At 37.8% G+C, this 15491-nt stretch overlaps 1 protein-coding gene across 1 annotated transcript in view; it reads left to right on the forward strand.

Moving 5' to 3' along the window:
- Nucleotides 1–15491, forward strand: part of CROT (carnitine O-octanoyltransferase) — a 49165-nt gene that overhangs the window by 27908 nt on the left and 5766 nt on the right. The window contains exons 9-15 of the mRNA XM_078442513.2: nt 755–856; nt 6357–6440; nt 6519–6626; nt 6851–6981; nt 13192–13315; nt 15171–15249; nt 15340–15433. Of these exons, the coding sequence (XP_078298639.1) occupies nt 755–856; nt 6357–6440; nt 6519–6626; nt 6851–6981; nt 13192–13315; nt 15171–15249; nt 15340–15433 (722 nt within the window). The remainder of the gene's footprint in view (nt 1–754; nt 857–6356; nt 6441–6518; nt 6627–6850; nt 6982–13191; nt 13316–15170; nt 15250–15339; nt 15434–15491) is intronic.

Genomic DNA, 15491 nt, shown 5'->3' on the forward strand with positions numbered 1-15491 from the left:
CACAGAGCCTGATGCGGGGCTCAAACTCATGAACTGTGAGACCATGACGCGAGGCAAAATTGTATGCTTACCCAACTGAGCCACCCAGGTGCCCTGGGAGAGTCACCAAACTTCTTGAGGAAGAATATATTTTAATGTAGTGTTTGAACTTTTACTGCAGTCTAGTTAGACATGCATTTAGGTTGTAGCCCACTACACGCGTATACACACATAATGGAAGTTTCACAAAATAGTAATTACTTTTGCTGTTTGTGACAGACTCTGATATTTATTTTTATTTTGTACTTTTTTTGTAATGAATGTTTACTCTGATGTGCTAAATTGTTCTCATGGCTCACTAATGGGCCAAAACCTACTGTTTAAGAAACAGGCTTAGTAGGGTATGAATTCTTGAAATATTCTTCTTGTAACTAGACTCTAATGACTAAACTTATCACAGCTTCTTAGACTATTCAAGTTGCAAAAGCTTTGTCTTTTCCCTTCCAAGTTCTCTAAACACCCATGAGTATTTTACCAGCTTTCTGTTTACTGGTGGGATTTCCTGAGATTTTGAGAAATACCTAGAGACAGGGCTGGAATTAGTATGATCTCTTGAGTATAATTATTATCATTTTATTAAATTTGGTTTACCTGAAGAGGAAAAGTGGGTTTTGTGTGTGTTTGTGTGTGTGTATATACACGTTTAAGGTATAAATTCTTATATACCTTTTAATACTAAAATTCTTTTAATTTTAAAACATTGAATTTGTTTTAGGTAACTGCAATGATTCTTGCAGGAGATCCAACATTACGCTGGGGAGACAAATCTTATAACTTGATTTCCTTTTCCAATGGAGTATTTGGCTGTAATTGTGATGTAAGTAAACTACTAAAGTTACTTTTCCTTTCAATTGTTGAGGTTAATTTAGCGGCAATAAACTATAGTAGTTAGGCTGTGCTGTGGTCAAATAAACACTTGTGTAGTTCTGTAACATTATACTAAAAGGCTTAGTTATGAATTCCAGTGAAGACAGAGTATAGGACAAGTTATTTTTATTCGTAGTAAGGCTGACGGTTTGACGTGTATCTGCAAAGTGGAATTTGCGTGTATTTTATGTGGTTAAGGATTTTAAAGAGTTTTGAAGGTCTTGAAGTCCACTGTTACCTGTTGGTTGAGAGTTACAACCTATTTTAAAAGATACAGCATTGGGGTACCTGAGTCAGTTAAGCCTCTGACTTCAGCTTAGGTCATGATCTCATGATTCGTGAGTTCAAGCCCCACATCAGGCTCTGTGCTGACAGCTCAGAGCCTGGAGCCTGCTTTGAATTCTATGTCTTCCTCTCTCTGCCCCAACTCTGCTCACACTGTCTCTCTCAAAAATAAAGATAATAAAAGCATTGAAAAAAAAGATAGAGCATTATGTGTATGTTCTGTGCACAGAGAGATATATGTGGATATATCTCTAGATTTACCCAGGAATTATTATTTTCCTAAAATGGCACATGATCCTTGGAACATTTATTTACACTGTAGATATTAAAGTGATGCTTCTACAATTTTTTACCTTCTTCATAATAAAAAGAAAAAACTTGTTTCTTTTATTCTCCTTTGATCATCTTCATTAGCTCTACCTTGCCATTTTCTGATGGCCATTCAAGAAATCTATAAACCAAGAAAATTAAAAAATCAATCAAAGTCAGAGTTGCAGCATACACTTGTAATCTCATTTTAAGACCTTTCATAAAATACGTAATTTGCTATAAAGTAGTATGAGGTAGATTGTTTTTGGTAGCCTTCCTCCAGAAGCATTTAGCAACTATACAATACTAAAAAGACCTGTTATGTTGATCTGCGTTCAATAGTTGTGTTAATCAGTATTCAGTGCTGGGTGACAGAAACCTAAATTATACTGGCATTAGCTTAAGAAGGTATTTGTTGGCATAAGGGTACAGCTGAATTTGGGTAAGGCTGACTTCCAGTGTCCAAATGCTTTTATTAGAAATTTCCCTCTTCATTTTTTACACTACTTCCTGTGTTTGACTTCAGGTGGACCATCCCATGTGGTCGTTGTACCCACAATGTCTTGTCTTCACATTCACAGCTCCCTTCAGAGATTAGTGTTCTTCATGCAAATGGCCAGCACACCAAACACCTCCCTCCCCCCCACACACACACCGCCTCCACCATCCTAGTGGTTCCAGCAAAAGTCCTTGGAATAATGCTCACTGGTTGTGATTGGCCTTTGTCTATCATGTGCCCATTCTGAGGAATCAGGTGCTCTCATTTGTGTGGCCTGGGTCACATGTTAAACCTTGGAATCTAGGGGGTAGAATCACTCTCATTCATACCACCACAGCATATGTGGTGGTTGCCTACAGAAAAATAAATCTCAGAAGAGGGTGAAGGGTTGATGAGCAGGTAATAAACTAGATGTCTATTATAGTACCTCATCAGAGTGCAAGTTTGTTGTGAGTAATTTTAAAGATTTCTTGTCTCTTCTTTGGGATTCATTGTTGACAAAATACTTGTTAATTGCCTCCATTTTCTTGAGTTCTTTCTATTCCCCGGAAACTATCCTCTGTATAGTAGCTAACTACTTCCTAGTGTCTTCCTCTCTCTTTCTCTTGACTTGTCTGCTGCAGTTGATTACCTTCTTCATACATATTCTGACATTGCCTCCATCTCTTAACAGTCTTGTCCTGTGTACTGATTCTGACCTTAGTATTAGTCTCACTGTTTCCTCTTATGTGTGTTCTCTCCCCTGGTTTAATAGTTTCATTGACCATTTGTATATGGGTAGCTTAAAGTTATTCTTTTTTTTTTTTTTTTTTTCAAGTTTTTATTTAAATTCCAGTTAACATACAGTGTACTATTAGTTTCAGGTGTACAATGTGGTGATTCAGTACTTACATACAGTACCCAGTGCTCTTTGCAAGTGCCCTCCTTAATCCCCATCACCTATTTCACCCTTAACCCCACCCACCTCCCCTCTGGTAACCAGCAGATTGTTTGCCATAGTTAAGAGTCTCTTTCTTGGTTTGCTTCTCTCTCTTTTTTCCCTATGATCATTTTTGTTTGTTTGTTTCTTAAATTCCACATATGAGTGAAATCATATGGTATTTGTCTTTTCTCTGACCGACTTGTTTGGCTTAGCATAATACTCTCTAACTCCATCCATGTTGTTGGAAATGGCAAGATTTCATTCTTTTTTATGGCAAAGTAGTAATATTCTATTGAGTATGTATACCACAACTTCTTTATCCATTCATCTCTCAATGGAGCAGTTATTCTTTTCTAGTTTTTACCTATTCTTATTTTGAGAATTTTGTTTCATTGTATATTGTTCAAACTGGTTGTTAGATTGTTACATAAGGGTAAATTATTCTCATCATCACTTTCAACCCTCAAATCCCTCCAAAAAACTCCTTGCACTACTTTGACTTTTACTAATAGCACTAAACTCTTGATACTTGCTCAAATTCAGGATGAAAATAACTTTAATGATGTTTTTTTCATCTCTAAATGAAGAATATTGCTCTCAAAATAAACACACATCTTAGCACAAATGAGATGTTTTCTTGTAGTAAGTGTATGGACATGTTTTATGTGTATTTATTAATACCCACTTATTTTAAAATTCCATGTAGGTTTCCCTTGTAACCTGAGATGATTACAGAAAAAAACAATTTCACCTATGTAAAATATCATTAATAGAGTGTATACAGTTGACCTTTGAACAACATGGGTTTCAACTGTGTGGGTGTAAATACATGGATTTTTAAAAGTATATATTTTATTTTTATTTTTAATTGTTTTAAGTATATATTTTATATTGTGATTGAAAAATAAGATAGAAGTTGCCAAATGACTAAAAGTGAAGGAAAGATAGAGAAGAGATGCTGGGAAGGCTGGAACAGCAGGGCTTCTACGTGCTCCTGGCAGTCCTCACCTCACTACCTGTGCAAAGTTTGGTTCACTGAGGTCTTGAACTGAAAGGAGCAGAGGAACTGGAGGCCAGTCATTGTCCACAGTTGGCCAGGAACCACAGAATGATAATCTGCACTCCTTCCAACCCTTTCTCCGTGCCACGGTTCCAGGAGAATATCTGGGGCAGGATAGCACCAGGCAGGAACCTGGGCTGCAGAGCTCAGGGCAGGAAGGAATGCTGTCTGAGGTGCTGAAAATTCTCTGAAGTAGAAAACTAATACTGCTGGGAGCCGCTTGCCAGCACTTGCCACAAGCAGAAGCTGGGTTAGAACCATGCAGAGGGGTCAGGGGAGCAAGCAACCTAGCGAGAAGGGTAATGGTGCTCTCTCTTCGCCATTTCTCTGCCTTCCCCTAGAATCTTCTTGGAAGGAGGTTTCCTGCATTCCTGGGTAGCTTTGCTAATTTGGGTGGGAATGAGGAGATGTGTAGTGCCTTGTTCTACTAATGTACTATACAATAAGTGTATTTTCTCTTGCTTAGGATTTTCTCAACGTTTTCTTTTCTCTTAGCTTTATTGTAAGAATGTAGATATAATACTTATAACACAGAACATGTTAATTGACTGTTGATGTTATTGGCAAGACTTCGGGTCAATAGTAATTAAGTTATGGGTAGTGAAAAATTATATATGGATTTTTGATTGCATGAGAGGTCAGTGTTGTTCATCTGTATACTCTAAAAGTTGGTCTATTCTATATCCAAAGCCATGTCGCTGCTGTATTCTGTTGGTACTTGAATATGTACTTTTGTGATTATAGCAGTTAATTACATTTCCCTTTTGGGGTTTAAAATCCTGGGGTCAACTATTTTGTCTTCTCTATACAGGCTTTGTTTTAGGGCTTTGTGAAGGGCACATAAGGAAGCATATAATAAAGTTATTAAATAATAACAGCAGTTACTGATGATTGCTGTGGTCCAGGTTCTGTAGTAAGTACTTTATAAGCATTATTAAAATCATTTTTCTCACTAAGTCTGTGATTATTATCCCCACTAACAGATGAGGTAGATTACTTAAAAAATTAAGTAACTTTTCAACACTTGAACAACTAGGAAATGGTAGAGTTTGGACTCCGAATCAAAGCCCTCATTCCTAAACAATATGTTACACATATTGTCTCCACGTAAATAAAAAGAAAAGGAAGTTAAAACTGTATTAATAGATAAAACGTCATGAAAGCATTTAAAGTTTTCATAGTTCCTAACTTTTAAAAAAAATAGATGATAAGCTTTCTACCATGAGATGGGTAGGGTAGAATTATAAGTCAAAGAGACTTTTATCCTCCAGTCTTGCTTTTTCTTACTGGCTCTAGTAAAAGAGTTAGAAATTAATAGTATTTTCTCAAATGAAACATTATGTGATACCAATAAAAAATTCTTTGTAAAGTTGCAAGATGCAGTTAGAAAATGTGCTTGTCACTGATCTGTGAGTCTTATGGGTGCTGTTGCTGACAGGTGGGATGAGTTGTTCATGCATCTTGTTCTGAACTCTCTCAGGAGCCTTTCCTCATGTTGTGGCTGCTCTCTAGTTGGTAACAGTATTCATCTGTACTTCTAGGCTCCACTGGGCTGTTCGAGAGGGCAGCGGATCTCTGTAATGTTAGGGTGATATTTACGACACCTAACTCCCTCTGAAACTGGGTCCCAAGTGTGCTCAGTTCCTATCTTAAGCTTCCCATCTTTCTCTCCAAGGCTGGTAGTGCCACATACAGTTCATGAATGGTAACTGTTTAAAGTGAAGCAGTAACACGGAGGAAAAATAAAACTATTTGATGCAATTGTCAAAGGACATGGGAAAAAGAAGGCATAAAGTTTGTCCTCCACAGTAAATGATGGAAAAATTCACTAGCTGCAATTCCTTTCTCTAAATATAGTTGTCAAACCCATAATACCCCTGTAACTCAGCCCATCTTTCCAGAATTCCTTAAAGGTTGAGAATTATTTCTGCCACATCTGAACAGTTTTGTAGACATAAACACAAAATTGTTATGCTTTTTGATACTCAACCTAGTGGTCTATGTCTTCACCTAAAAAGTTTGCATCCATGCTCAGTTTGCCTTCAGAAAGTCTGCCAGCCTTATTTGTGTTTTGCACAGTGCCCTTAAAATTTCAGAACATCTTAGCACTGCACACATACACCTGCTTTCACTTCCAGTATAAATATCATTACCTAAGGATCTCTAATTAGGTGCTTCCAGCTTTAAGTATTTGTTCTTTCGCAGCAGATAAAATATAGCAGTCATTTATTATGCCATATATTCTTACTAGGTGAAGCATTTGAATTTTGCAGTTTATTCTGTATTAATGAAGGGCAGGGAAATTGAAAATGAAATATTGGGTCAAATTTTAAGTTGACATAAAGTATTCAGTATCTTGTATATTTTCATTTTAGCATGCTCCTTTTGATGGGATGGTTGTAGTAAACGTCAGCCATTATGTTGATGAGAAAATTTTAGAGAATGAAGGAAGATGGAAGGTATGTCAGAAAAAATATTTCATCCTTTTTTTCCTGGTAGTTTTTGATTGAGCATTTTTAAGTCTTCCTTATTTTCAGGGTTCAGAAAAAGTACGGGATATATCACTTCCAGAGGAGCTCGTTTTCACTGTGGATGATAAAATCCTAAACAACATTAAACAGGCTGAAGCCCAATATCTCAAGCAGGTAGATTTTTTTAACTTTTTTTCTTAGAAACTGATGCTTTGTCTTTTAACTACCGTATATAAAAATTTGGCTACCATCCAAGCATGACAACATAAAACATTTTAAATTATAGCTTTGATACCTTTATTATTTAATATCTAATGATTGATGCAAATGATGATTTGGTTATCTTTGGGGTATTCTTAGGTGATTTTTCATTTTTCCCATTTAATTTTTTTTGTTAGGCATCTGATCTGCAGATTGTGGCGTATGCCTTTACATCTTTTGGCAAAAAACTAACCAAGAAGAAGAGGCTTCACCCTGATACATTTATTCAGCTTGCACTTCAGCTGGCCTATTATAGACTTCATGGATGGTGAGGACCATTCATTTTCCATTTTCAGATCTTGAAGTCCAAGGGTATATCTTTACCATAGCTATTCCATCCTAACTCCTCCCCATTGTTTTTCTTGACTTTTCTCCCAAGTAGCACCTTGTCCTAATTGGGACTTACCATCATTAGTACATTAGAGTTTTGATCTGTGACACTTTTCATAGTCTTGTTTTTCATAACCTTAATACTTCTGAAGTGTCTGCTTTGTTCTACGAGGGGTTTTATGTTCTTTGGAATTCAAATCACTTGGTTTTCTTGTAGCCTCAGTTTCCTGATGCGTTCATGATTTTATAGATTATCCAGTCTTTACTAATTTTTAGGATTGGAGAAATGGTATGTTGAGACTTTCTTAAATCTTAAGCAGAAGTAGAAGCTCCTTGATCTTGCTTTTTAAAAATCCAGTCTTGGGGCACTTGGGTGGCTCAGTCGGTTGAGCGGCCGACTTCAGCTCAGGTCACGATCTCGCGGTCCGTGAGTTCGAGCCCTGCGTCAGGCTCTGGGCTGATGGCTCAGAGCCTGGAGCCTGCTTCTGATTCTGTGTCTCCCTCTCTCTCTGCCCCTCCCCCGTTCATGCTCTGTCTCTCTCTGTCTCAAAAATAAATAAAACGTTAAAAAAAAAAAATTAAAAAAAAAAAATCCAGTCTGAGGGACACCTGGGTGGCTCAGTTGGTTAAGCGCCTGACTCTTGGTTTTGGCTCGGGTCATGATCTCACAGCTCAAGTCCTGCATCTGGCTCTGTGCTGACAGTGTGGAGCCTGCTTGGGATTCTCTTTCTCCCTCTCTGTTTCTCTGCCCCTTCCCCACTCCTGTTCTCTTTCTCTTTCAAAATAAATAAATAAAACTTAAAAAACATCCAGGGACATGTGGGCGGGTCAGTCAGCTGAGTGTAAAAAAAAAAAAAAAAATCCAGGGGCACCTGGGTGGCTCAGTTGGCTGACTGTCCAGCTCTTGGTTTCGGCTCAGGTCATGATCTCTTGGTTCTTGAATTTGAGCCCTGCATCGGGCTCTGTGCTGACAGCTCAGAGCCTGGAGCCTGCTGTGGTTTCTGTGTCCCCCTCTTTGTCTGCCTCTCCCCCACTCATGTGCGTGCTCGTGCTCTGTCTTTCTCAAAAATAAATAAGCATTAAAATTAAAAATTTAATCAGGGAATATGTGTCCTTTTTTTTTTTTCTTTCTCTTTTTTCTTTAGAGAGAGAGAGAGAGCATGCTGCCTGTAAGCATGGGAAAGGGCAGAGGGAGAGAGAGAGAATCTTAAGGAGACTCCACACCCAGGGACGCCTGGGTGGCTCAGTCAGTTGAGCTTCTGACTTCGGCTCAGGTCATGATCTCGCAGTTCGCGAGTTCGAGCCCCGCATCGGGCTCTGTGCTGACAGCTCGGTGCCTGGAGCCCGCTTCGGATTCTGTGTCTCCCTCTGTCTGCTCCTCCCCTGCTCATGCTCGCTCACTCTTGCTCACTCTTTCTCAGGAATAAAGAAACTTTAAAAAAAAAAAATTAAAAAACAGAAGACTCCACGCCCAGCACAGAGCCTAATGTTGGGCTTGATCTCATGAGTATGAGATCGTGACCTGAGCCAAAATCAAGAGTGGGACATTCAACCGACTGAGCCTCAGGCGCCCTGAGAATACGTGTCTTTAAATAGGATATGTAGGTCATTTATATTTAATATAATTATCAGTAATGATAGGTTTAAGTCTACCATATTGCTGTTTCTTTTCTTTTTATCATATCTGATTTTTGTTCTTTTTCATCTTCTTTTGAATTTTTTTTTAATGTTTATTTTATTTTTGAGAGAGAGACAGAATGCGAGTGGGTTAGGGGCAGAGAGAGAGGAAGACACGGAATCCGAAGCAGGCTCCAGGCTCCGAGCTGTCAGCACAGAGCCCGACGCGGGGCTCGATCTCACGAGCTGTGAGATCATGACCTTAGCCAAAGTCAGAAGCTCAACTGAGCCACCCAGGCACCCCTCATCTTCTTTTGAATTCATTTTTTTTCACTTGTTCCCTTTTATTTCCATTGTCAGATATACTGTTTTGTTTTGCTTTTAATAGTTGAACTGGGGTTTATAAAGCACATCTTTAACTTACCAGAGTCTACCTTTAAATAACATTTTCCACTTGAAGTATAATGTAAGAACCTTAAAACAGAATGTTTCTATTTTGATTCTCCCATCTTTAGTGCTGTTGTTGTCATAACATTATATTTCTACATATGTTACAAGCCTTACAATACACTGTTACTATTTGCCTTAAGCATTTGAGTATCTTTTTTTTAATGTGGTAAAATATATAAAATAGAACTTGCCATTGTAGCCATTTTTAAGTGTATGATATAGCAGCATTAATTACATTCATAATGTTATACAACCGTCACAACTGTCTGTAGCAAAATTTTTTCATCACCCCAAACAGAAACTCTGTACTCATTGAAAAATAATTTCTCATTCCTACTGTTTCCTCAGCCCCTGGTAATCTAATCTACTTTCAGTCTCTATAAACTTGCCTATTTTTTTTTTTTTAATTTTTTTTTAACATTTATTTATTTTTGAGACCGAGAGAGACAGAGCACGAACGGGGGAGGGTCAGAGAGAGAGGGAGACACAGAATCCGAAACAGGCTCCAGGCTCTGAGCAGTCAGCACAGAGCCCGACGCGGGGCTCGAACTCACATACCGCGAGATCGTGACCCAAGCCGAAGTCGGACGCTCAACCGACTGAGCCACCCAGGGGCCCCAAAACTTGCCTATTTTTATAGATATTTTATGTAAGTGGAATCATACACATATTTTATGTAAGTGAAATTTGTCTTTTTGTGTCTGATTTATTTAACTTAGGATAATGTTTCCAAGATTCATCCATGTTATAGAATCAGAACTTTATTCTTTTTTATGGCTAAATAATATTCCATTATGTGAGTATACTACATTTTGTTTATCCATTCATCTCTTGGTTGACACTTGGGTTGTTTCTATGTTTTAGATCTTGTGAATAATACTGTTGTAAACGTTCACGTACAAGTATCTGTTTGAGTCCCTGTTTTAGTTTCCTTTTGAGTCTGTAGCTAGGAGTGGAATTGCTGGGTTGTGTGATAATTCTCTTTTACTTTTTGAGCACCCGCCAAACTATTTTCTACCATGGTTATACCATTTTACATTCCCACCAGAAATATGTAAGGGTTCCAGTTGCTCCGCATCCTTGCCAACACTTAATTTTTCATTTAAAAAATTATTTCTATTATTTGTGAAGTAGTATCTCATGGTGGTTTTTATTTGCATCTCCCTATTGACTAATGAGGTTGCGTAGCTTTTCATATGTTAATTATCCATTTGTATATCTTCTTTGGCAAACTGTCCATAAAAGTCCTTTGTGTATTTGGTAATTGGGTTGCCATTTTGTTGTTGAATTGTAAGAGTTCTTTATGTATTCTGGATATGAAACCCTTATCAGATATGTGATGTGCAAATATTTCCTCCCATTCTGTGGGTTTTCTTTTCACTCTCTTGATAGCACCCTTTGACGCACAAGTTTTTAATTTTGAAGCCCAGTTTATCTGTTGTTGTTTTTTTTTTTTTTTTATTTGTTGCCTGTGCTTTTGTTGATGTATTCAAGAAATAGTTGCCAAATCCAATGTCATGAAGTTTTCCCCTTACATATTCTTCTAGGAGTTTTGTGTGATAAGGGTCCAATGTCATTCTTTTGCAAGTGGATACCCAGTTTTCCCAGCATTATTTGTTGAAGAGACTGTTCATTGAATGGTTTTGATGTTGTTGTTTAAAATCAATTGATTATATAGATGTAAGGGTTTAATTCTGGGGTTTCAATTCTATCCCATTGGTCTGTATGTCTCTTCTTATATCAATACCATACTATTTTGATTATGGTAGCTTTGTAGTAAGTTTTGAAATCCAAAAGGGTGAGTCCTTCACCTTTGTTCTTTGCAAGATTGTTATGGCAGTTCTTGGCTCTTTGTGAAATACCATATTAATTTTAGGATTAGTTTTTCCATTTTTGCAGAAATGTTGGGAGTTTTGAATCTGTGGAATGCTATGGGTAGTATTGTCACCTTAATGATAATAAGTCTTAGTCCATGAACACAGGATCCCTTTCCATTTATTTATGTTTTTAAAAATTTCTTCAAGCAATGTTCTGTAGTTTCTAGTGTATACTGTTTTTGCCTCTTTGGTTAAGTTTAATCTTGAGTATTTTATTCTTTTAGACACTGTTGTAAATGCAGTTGTTTTCTTAATTTTCTTCAGATTGTGCATTGCTAGCGTATGGAAATGAAGCTCATTTTTGTGTGTTAGTTTTGTATCTTTAAACTTTGCCGGGGGTCCCTGGGTGGCTCACTAGTTAAGCGTCTGACTTTGGCTCAGGTCATGATCTCACAGTTCATGAGTTCGAGCCCTGTGTCGGGCTCTGTGCTGACAGCTCGGAGCCTGGAGCCTGCTTTGGATTCTGTGTCTCCCTCTCTCTCTGCCCCTCTCCCACTCACGTTCTGTCTCTCTCTCTCTCAAAAATAAATAAACATTAAAAAATAAATAAACTTTGCCAAATTTGTTTATTTCCTCTAACAATTTTTTGTGGACTCTTTGGGGTTTTCTAAATATGAGATCATGTTGTCTGTAAATAGAGATAGTTTTGCTTTTTTCTTTCCAATTTGGGTGCCTTTTATTTCTTTTCTCCTGGCTAGAACACCCAGTACTATGCTGAATCATTCTTGTCATATTGCTCCTTTTAGATGGAAAGGTTTCAGTCTTTCACTTTTGAGTATGTTAGCTGTGAGTTTTTCATAAATGCCCTTGATCATGTTGAGCAAGTTTCTTTCTATGCGTAGTATACTGAGCGTTTTTACTGGAGAGTGTTGGATTTTGTCAGATGCTTTTCTGTATCAATTACTCTAGGACTTATCCTTCATTCTATTAAAAAGGTGTATTACATTGATTGATTTTCATTTGTTGAACCACCCTTACATTCCTAGGATATATTGCATTTGGGCATGGTGAGTTGTCCTTTTTAATATGCTGCTGAATTTGGTTGGCTAATTTGAGGATTTTTGCATCTGTATTCGTAAAGGGATAATGGTCTATAGTATTTTCTTGTAGTTTTTTTTTTTTTTTAAGTTTTTATTTAAATGCCAGTTAACACAATGTAGTATTAGTTTCTGGTGTACAATTTAGTGATTCAAAGCTTCTATACGATACCCAATGCTTATCACAAGATGTGTACTCCTTAATCTCCAACCCCTCACCCACCTCCCCTCTGGTAACCATCAGTTCTCTGTAGTTAAGAGTCTGTCTTGGTTTGCCTCTCTTTTTTCCCCCCTTTGCTTGTTTGTTTTGTTTCTTACATTCTAACTTCATCCACGTCGTTGCAAATGGCAAGATTTCATTATTTTTGATGGCCAAGTAACATTCCATTGTATATGTATACCATATCTTCTTTATCCATTCATCTGTTGATGGACATTTGGGGCTATACACGTTGGAGTGCATGTATCCTTTTGAGTTAGAATTTTTGTAGTCTGTGGGTAAATACAATTGTAGTAGTCTGCTGAGGTTGTAGTTAGAGTGTCATTCAGCTCTTTTCTCATCTGAAGGTACTCAGAAGGGATCTGCTCCCAGGCTCACTCATGTGATTATTAACAGGGATCATTTCCTCCGAGGCTGTTTTCCAGAGGCCTCCCTCAGTTTCTTGCTACCTGGGCCTCACTGTAGGGCACCTTCCAGCATGGCAGCTTGTCTTCCTCGTATCGAGGAAGTGAGAGCAGTGAGATCTCTTTGTAACCTTATTTCAGAAATGACATCACCTTTGTCCTGTTCGTTTCAGTAGAAGCAAATCATGAGGTCCCTCTCACACTCCATCTGAGGAGTTACACCAGAGCATAAATAACAGGAGGCGGGGATCACTGTGGGTGCATCTTAGAGGCCACCTGCCACACACACTCCAGTGTACATAACCTCAGAGCAGCCAAGCCTTGGAAACAGCCCGTATTAATACCAGGCCTTGTTGATCAGAATACTTTTTTGCTCTTTGATACCGAAAATAGTCTCTTTGTTATTGAAAGTCTCGACTGTGGTCTGTATTACAGAACTTAGTCTCTGACCAAAGCCAGCTTTATTACGTAAGCTTTCTTTGGATGATGTTTGAGCATTTTCTTTCTTGTGACACATCCTTGTATTTTCATTTTTTCTTGTAGCCCTGGCAGCTGCTATGAAACTGCCATGACCAGATACTTTTATCATGGCCGCACAGAGACTGTGAGGTCATGTACAGTAGAAGCAGTCAGGTGGTGCCAGTCCATGCAGGATCCCTCTACTAGTGTGAGTATTTGAAAAACAAGAAATTCACAGTATTTATTTACTTGTTTAAAGGATCCTTAGACCTTGAATAACGAACCCCTTGGCTTCAGTTCTCCTGGATCAGTAAAATACTTTCACATATTTTTTTCTGAAAGTTTTTGAAGCATTCATTCATTTGCTAATGAAGTATGTACTTGGAAGAATATGAAACAGGAAGGACCTGAGAAGCAGTCCATTTGTGTCTGTTTCTAGGCAAAGTTGGTTCCCTCCCTCCCTTCCTTCCTTCCTCTTCTAAGATTTTATTTAAATTCAAGTTAGTTAACATATAATGTAGTATTGGTTTCAGGAGTAGAATTTAGTGATTCATCACTTACATAGAACACCCACTGCTCAGCACAGAAAGTGCCCTTCTTACTGCACATCACCCATTTCCCCCATCTCCCCCATTTCCCACCCCCCCATTTCCTCTCCTGCGACCCTCAGTTTAGTTAAGAGTCTGTTACAGTTTGCCTCCATTTCTGATTTTATCTTATTTTTCCTTCCTTTCCCCTTTGTTGATCTGTTTTGTTTCTTGAATTACATATATGAGTGAAATCATATGGTATGTGTCTTTCTCTGACTTACTTTGTTTAGCACAATACACTCTAGTTCCATCCATGTTTTTCAAATGGAAAGAGTTTGTTCTTTCTGAAGGCTGAATAATATTCTCTCTATATAGAGAGAGAGGCACACACACGCATGCGCGCGCACACACACACACACACACACATCTTTATCCATTCATCAGTCAGTGGACATTTGGCTCTTTCCATAATTTGACTATTGTTGGGAGTGCTTCTGTAAACTTTGAGGTGCATGTGCCCCTTTGAATCAGTAGTTTTGTATCCTTTGGATAAATGTCTTGTAGTGCAGTTTCTGGGTTGTTAGAGTAGTTCTATTTTTAACTTTCTGAGGAACCGCCACACTGTTTTCCATAGTGGCTGCACAAGTTTGCATTCCCGCCAAAAGTGTAAGAGGGTTCCCCTTTCTCTGCATCATTGCCAATATGTTTCCTGAGTTGTTGATTTTAGCCATTCTGACAAGTGTGAGGTGGTATCTCATTGTGCTTTTGATTGGTATTTCAGCAAAGTGTCTTCAATACCATGAGTATTTTACTATTGTCGATCTGCCTTTGAGATAACACCAATAAAGTGAAGACTTTCCCAAAGTGCCTTAAAAGGAAGCTTTTCTTAATGTGTTTGAACGTTTTTGAAATCACAGATTCTTGTTTTAATGTGTTGGAACCAGAACAGTTTTGTTTTATATTTTTGTTTTGTTTTAAAAGTAATCTTTGTACCCAATCTGGGGCTTGAACTCACAACCGCGAGATCGAGAGTCACATCTCCTACCAACCAAGTCAGGCAGGCACCCCTATACTTTATTTATTTATTTATTTTTGAAGCATTTAGACGATAGGGTAGTTCCTTCCCCCTGGTATTTTGGTATTGTATTTTTTTCTTTAGTTTTGATAGACATAGTTATGTATGTGTTAATTTATTTTAGTGTCCTAGAACTGCTTCCTTATCATTTTGAACAACTGTGTGTTAGTATTGAAATCCTACTTGTTTCTGTCTTGACAGTTGTTAGTATCACTTCAGTGCTGCCCACAAGTTCCTATTGTTTTTCCTGTTCTGGGAAAGAAATAATCAAGATGCAGGACCTATAGGAAAGAAAAGGCAATAGAAATGAGGAAAATAAATAGAAGCATGTGTCTAAAGGTCTTTTTAGAAATCTTTTCTCTCTCAGATGACCCGCATCCTAACTATATTGAGCTCAGGTTTTTTTGTTGTTATTGTTGCTGAAAGTTTATTGAAATGTGTCTTGATTTTTAACACAGCCTCTTGAGCGACAGCGAAAGATGTTACAAGCTTTTGCAAAACATGATAAAATGATGAAATATTGTTTGGCTGGAAAAGGTACTTACATTGGAATTATTCTGACTTAAAAAAAAAATTCTCTCATGTTGAAAAATTTTTTCTAGCTTAATACTTGGGGTTTCATTGCAGGATTTGACCGTCATCTTTTAGGTCTTTTACTCATAGCAAAAGAGGAAGATCTTCCAGTTCCAGAACTCTTTACAGACCCACTTTTCTCCAAAAGGTAATATAATGTAATGTAGTGTTTAATAACTTAATCAGTTCCTTCTTTCTGAAGGTTA

Source organism: Panthera onca, chromosome A2 (genome assembly GCF_046562875.1).
Source record: "Panthera onca isolate mPanOnc1 chromosome A2, mPanOnc1 haplotype 2, whole genome shotgun sequence".
NCBI lineage: Eukaryota > Metazoa > Chordata > Mammalia > Carnivora > Felidae > Panthera > Panthera onca.